The 6,000-nt window shown below is 42.3% G+C and overlaps 1 protein-coding gene across 1 annotated transcript; it reads right to left on the bottom strand.

The window, feature by feature from the left end:
- On the bottom strand, positions 1 to 3,266 carry ccdc106a (coiled-coil domain containing 106a). The gene is made up of 8 exons (XM_041987619.1): positions 3,160 to 3,266; positions 2,653 to 2,722; positions 2,465 to 2,563; positions 2,153 to 2,374; positions 1,969 to 2,025; positions 1,553 to 1,825; positions 1,243 to 1,407; positions 1 to 1,145 (listed from the first exon to the last, which is right to left on the bottom strand). The coding sequence occupies exons 2-8, from the start codon at positions 2,720 to 2,722 to the stop codon at positions 829 to 831; spliced, it is 1,203 nt and encodes a 400-aa protein (XP_041843553.1). The 5' UTR covers positions 3,160 to 3,266; the 3' UTR covers positions 1 to 828.
- Between the last annotated feature and the right edge of the window lie 2,734 nt (positions 3,267 to 6,000).

The raw sequence follows: 6,000 nt of genomic DNA, 5'->3' as shown, positions 1-6,000 counted from the left end.
AAACTCAAAAAATCTAAGTGAGTGAATTCATGGCCTCAAGTTCATCCAGATGTTGAGGACGGAAAAGGATTAAAAAAAATGTTTTAGGTAAATAAAGGCTGACACATAAATGAGCAAAGTCAAGATTATAAATCTGTAGTAAAAAAAAATTCTATAATCCGAATAGAACATTCACTCATCCTGAATCAAACAGAAACTCCCAGTCCAAATAGAAACAATTTGGTTCTTATGCCAATTTCCAAATACAGTAAGCCCAATCTTTCCACTTTGGGAAAGATTTGTCAACTAATAATAATAATGGATTAGATTTATATAGCGCTTTTCAAGGCACCCAAACTGTTTTACATTGTGTATCCATTATTCATCCACCCCTCACTCAGACATGGTGATGGTAAGCTACATGTGTAGCCACAGTTGCCCTGGGGCAGGCTGACAGAATCATGGCTGCCAATCCGCGCCTACGGCCTCTCCGACCATCACCGAACATTCATCCACATTCATTCATCAGTGATGCCAACACTGGAGGCAAGGCAGGGTTAACGGTCTTGCCCAACAACAGATGATTGCGGGAGTGGGAATCAAACAGCCAACCTTCCGGTCATTGGAAGACCTGCTTTTCTGCCTGAGCCACTGCCGTCCCCAACCACACACTAAAACCACAGACCTGAATAGTATTGAAAGTATAACTAAGATTTAAAAAGTTAGTCTGAAAAGAAAAGTGTCTCACTTGCAGGTTGCATGGCTACCTGTGCCTTTAGGGTGACCTGCCTTTCTGCAGCAGAACTTGACTGCTTTTAGTCTTGTCACTGTAATGTGTCTTTCTTCCCCTCAGTGTCTGAACCTGTAGGAAATGGGCAAGAGCAGGTTGTTCTTCTTTAAGGCCTGTACTCTGTTTAACGTCTCTTCATCCAGGGCAACGTAGCAGCGTCGGGCGTAGTCCAGCAGCTTTTCCTTGGATGGGTCAAACTCTCCCACCTCAGCTACTTTATCTGGGGCCACTAGAAGCAGCTCAGCAATGGGTGTGGTGGAAGCCACTGTGTTTCGGTCAACACCGTGGATTTGGAAGGCTTTGGACATATTTTTGAGTTGCTGGTATGTGAACAGAATCTTCTTGTAGCGAAACAGCACTCCAGCAGCATCTTTTACTGAAGAAGAAAATATGCACAAGACAGTTAACTACATCTATCTCATAAGCAATGAAATGTTGGTTTTTGTGGCAGAATCTCATTTTCCTTCATTCACCTCTTTGCCGCTCTCTTGGAGCTCGAAAGACCCGCCTTCTTTTCAACTGTTGCCTGTTGTGAATTGTATCAGACATTACGTCTTCCCCTGATATCATTTCCTGCTCCTCAATGAACCCATCCTGCTCCAAGTACTCAACAGATTCACCCAGAAGTGAGAGGGAATCTGATAAGACAAAATGATTTCACAAAATCCAGTAGGCAGTTAACACATGTACAAAATACTGATTTTGCAATATAGAACAAAAAAACTGACTTCATTACAATAAAATAGAGTGGTTCAAAACTTTCCATCATCTAATGTGTATTACCTGGACCGCTGTGCCCACTTATTTCATTCATGGATGACCTTGTAGCAGTACCACTGTTGCCGCTGCTGCCACTGGCTGTGGTATTGGTAGCACTATGGTTATGGCCTTGCAAAAGGGACTGAGATTGTGTAGAGTTAAACAATGCATTCACAGAGGCAAGCTGAGTCGTTAGTGGACTAGAGACATGGTTTTTGGAAGACATCATAGAGGAAGGACCAGGTCTTCGCTGGACAAATTGACGTGGAGGGAAATGCTGTGAGTCTGTCTTCTGTTCTATGAAGAAAAAAAAAACTTAACTGGCAGTTTACAAATTGAAATATGGAGATATTTATAGAATACAGTAAACCGTAAGCAAGCTTCAACAATATTTTTTTTCTTTGTTTAAACAAAAGTTGTGATCAAGTCTGTGTATTTACCAGTAGGACGATATTCTTCTCTTCTTGCCTTCCAGTTGAATCGTCTAGATTCATACCCTTGAGAAAGGCAAATAGCCACAGATAAGAATGTGTTTTCCATCTTGAATAACTTTCTTTACCACAACTACTAATTAAACAAATAGTTAAATTGTTGGGCAGGTTATCAACTGGCACCTGTCCTCACCATTACTGTACTGGCTCTGACTCGGCTCCTGTACTTGGCTCTTTGTGGAAAAGATGAAGCGGTCCAGCTGGCAGCGGAGGAAGTCTCTCTCCTCTTCCAAGTCCTCGATTCTTTTCTGCAGCCAAGAGTTTTTCTCCAGGGAGATCTGAAGTTGGGTCCGAAGGTTGGTGATCACCATGTATGAGTTATTAACTGTATGTGGGCCAGCAGTTGAAGCTGGTACTAAGAAAGACAAGCAGGGCAGTTTAGGAGATTACGGGTGTTGCACAGAAGCAGAATGATTTAACTGTACAGTGTTGAGTTGAACTTCACCATCAAAATTCTGATCACTCTGGTTAAAAAATCCTTGCTGCTCGAAGCTGCTTTCATCATACTGAATGGTAATTTCATAGGCATCCTCATTTTTTGGAGCTAAAAAACAGAAAAAATGCAGTGTTGAATAACTATGCATGATTTAAAGACATGGCAATTAAATTTACAGGAAAAAAAGAGAACTTTACTCTGCAGGTGAAAAGAACCTGGTTGGTTCTTGGATGTGGATGCTGAATCACTCCTGTTTTCGTTCTCCATCTAATAACACAGGCAAACGTTTAATTTAAAATATATCTCGACAACTAAGCCACAATCGCAGGGTAGAGGCCTGCATCTATTTTTCAAAAGGCCACATGCAGTTCATGGAAAAGCTTTCACAGCATGTAGTGTTGTGCTTTCTGCCAGCACAGAAAACCAGAAAACGAGAGGTAATTGTATTGCATGACTCTCTGATATGCAAATATGAACTGTGTGCTTTTTCTTTGCATGTATAAGTTTGCAACTGCCTGGCACGGTACTTACAATGATGACAAATTAGCTCAGCACAACGCTAGCATAATGTTTCTTTTAGCAAAAATGTAGCCGGAATATTTAATTACAATCACCTTCTTTCTATGTATTTAGTTGTTTAATTTCGTCATACTGACATAAGATTATTGATACTATCAACATATTCCACATACATAGGTACATACCACTGTGCGATTGTAATAACTTAATCGTGCACGTGTAATAAGACGTTATTACTCAGTCATATCCCCATTTGACGAGTTCGTCTGCTAGCTTAAAAGCTAACAATAACAATTACTGCGGGGTTCCAGCACCATTTGACGTCATTTCCGGCTAAAATAAGACTAACAACCGCTCAACCGTTCCTCTCTGGTTACGGTTCGTTGTAAGGTTATGTTTAAATTGGAATTTATGGCTTTGTTTAAACTCATGGTGGCTTTCAATGCTCTCAGTATTTTAAAAGTCAACATGAATGAAACGTTAAATCTAATAAAATAATATTAGTTATTAGTAATATTTTCTCCTGTGGGCTCACCACCTGCAGGAGGGGCCATAGGGGTTTGGTGAAGTGTAAGCTGGGCAGCTGCCAGAGGCGGGGACCCTGGCGGTCTGATCCTCGGCTGCAAAAGCTAGCTCTAGGGATGTGGAATGTCACCTCCTGGCAGGGAAGGAGCCTGAGCTGGTGCGCGAGGTTGAGCGGTTCCGGCTAGATATAGTTGGACTCACCTCGACGCACGACTTGGGCTCTGGAACCACTGTCATTAAAAGAGGCTGGACCCTCTTCCATTCTGGAGTTGCTCCCGGTGAGAGGCGCCGAGCAGGTGTGGGCATGCTCATTGCCCCCCGACTTGGCACCTGTATGTTGGGGTTTACCCCGATGGACGAAATGGTAGCCTCCCTCCGCCCTCGGGTGGGGGGACGGGTCCTGACTGTTGTTTGTGCTTATGCACCAAATAGCAGTTCAGAGTACCCACCCTTCTTGGAGTGCTTGGATGGGTGTTGGAGAGCACTCCTTCTGGGGACCCCGTCGTTCTGCTGGGGGACTTCAATGCTCACGTGGGCAATGGCAGCGGGACCAGGAGGGGCGTGATTGGGAGGAACTGCCCATCTAATTTAAATCCGAGTGGTGCTTTGTTGTTGGACTTCTGTTCTTGTCATGGACTGTCCATAACGAACTCCTTGTTCAGACATAAGAGTGTCCACATGTGCATTTGGCACCAGGACACTCTAGGCCGCAGTTCAATGATCAACTTTGTAGTCTTGTCGGACTTGCAGGCGCATGTTCTGGACACTCGGGTGAAGAGAGGGGCGGAGCTGTCAACTGATCACCACCTGGGAAGGATGGAGCGGGAGATCGACAGGCGGATCGGTGCGGCGTCTATCTGCATTGGTCTGTCATGGTGAAGAAGGAGCTGAGCCAAAAAGCAAAGCTCTCGGTTTACTGGTCGATCTACGTTCCTACCCTCACCTATGGTCATGAGCTGTGGGTAGTGACCGAAAGAACAAGATCGCGAGTACAAGTGGCCGAAATGAGTTTCCTCCGCAGGGTGGCCGGGCTCTCCCTTAGAGATAGGGTGAGAAGCTCGGTGATCCGGGAGGGGCTCAGAGTAGAGCCGCTGCTTCTCCACATCGAGAGGAGCCAGATGAGGTGGCTCAGGCATCTGGTTAGGATGCCTCCTGGACGCCTCCCTGGTGAGGTGTTCCGGGAACGTCCCTCTGGAAAGAGACCCCGGGGAAGACCCGTTGGACGGACTACATCTCTCGGCTGGTCTGGGAACGCCTCGGGATCCCTCCGGATAAGCTGCAGAAAATGGATGGATGGATTTGATTTATTTACTTATTTATTTATTTAGTCTTGGGAGATCATTCAATTAAAAAATGAAGGTGTTTGGTAAATTACAATATGTGCACCGAAGGAAATGAAAGTGCCACACACACATTTCTTTATATAGGCTATATATATATATATATATGTATATATATATATATATATATATATATATATAGAGAGAGAGAGAGAGAGAGAGAGAGAGAGAGAGAGAGAGATAGACACAAGTTATTGTTTTGTTAAATTTACATTTATCATTTAACAATGCGCATTTGTCAGCAGCACACTCACACTTGGTTGCAGTAAGATTTCAGCAATTGCATTATAAAAATAAAGTTAATTGTTAAATAACGATTTAAAGAAAGAAAGAAAGAAAGAAAGAAAGAAAGGTTATTGCCTGCTGTAAAACTGCAGGACAGGTTTAACAGGTGACAAGGTGTCAGGTTTCATTGGCGGTGGCTTTCTCTTCGGTGGATTTGGTGTCTCCAAACGCACGATATCCGTCTCAATTTTAAATAATTCACCAACTTAAGTGAAGGGTAAGCGTTTTTTAGGCTTTTTCATAAACGGTTAGGAAAACTTGGTTACACTAACGTAGCATGAAATTGATTTATTAAACTACAAAACGGGTGTGGCATCTGTTTTAACTAAACAGGGCCAGAGAAAAACATGTTGCATGTCAAAAGCAGAAGTTGTATTAGGTAGTTTATATCAGTCGTAGTTGTAAATATTTAATTCGATTTTTATTGTTGAGGTTGCTCTTTTGTTTTTAGTGTTATCACTTAAAAATTCTTCCATCAACAGCCATGTTTAAGGGGGGAAAAAAAGAAAAAAAACTATCCTGACAGACAGGGACACATGGCATGGGGATAGAACTTGTGGTTAGCTTCCACCTGTGTTTTGCATTATCTCGCACTGGCCAGTTTGCTTCTATTGTTTGTTTCAATTTGTACTATTTTTTCTTCATTATAGTCATTTTGTGTTCACTATTAGTTTATTAGATGTTTGATTATTTTGCCTCTTATTATCTTGTGTCAGATGGTTTTTTATTATTCTGTCTATTTGTTTTCCATTCTTAATGATTGATTTTGTATCTCATATTTGTGGTTTTTTGCTTTTATTTATATCTCCTCTACATAGCTTTGTACTAATTTTGTATCTCATATTGGAATGTGTCACACATTTATGTCTTTTGTTT

The sequence above is a fragment of the Melanotaenia boesemani genome, chromosome 6 (genome assembly GCF_017639745.1).
Source record: "Melanotaenia boesemani isolate fMelBoe1 chromosome 6, fMelBoe1.pri, whole genome shotgun sequence".
Lineage (NCBI taxonomy): Eukaryota > Metazoa > Chordata > Actinopteri > Atheriniformes > Melanotaeniidae > Melanotaenia > Melanotaenia boesemani.
The sequence above is the reverse complement of the archived record's forward strand: the minus strand, read 5'-3'. Positions and strand labels throughout refer to the sequence as shown.

What these genes read in the sequence shown, in the direction of transcription:
- ccdc106a (XM_041987619.1), bottom strand. Translation starts at nt 2,722, where the DNA reads ATGGAGAACGAAAACAGGAGTGATTCAGCATCCACATCCAAGAACCAA. An exon ending in AAGTGGGCACAGCGGTCCAG is followed by an intron (nt 1,408 to 1,552) that starts GTAATACACATT and finishes TTGTCTTATCAG; the next exon opens with ATTCCCTCTCACTTCTGGGT. An exon ending in TCCAAGAGAGCGGCAAAGAG is followed by an intron (nt 1,146 to 1,242) that starts GTGAATGAAGGA and finishes TTTCTTCTTCAG; the next exon opens with TAAAAGATGCTGCTGGAGTG.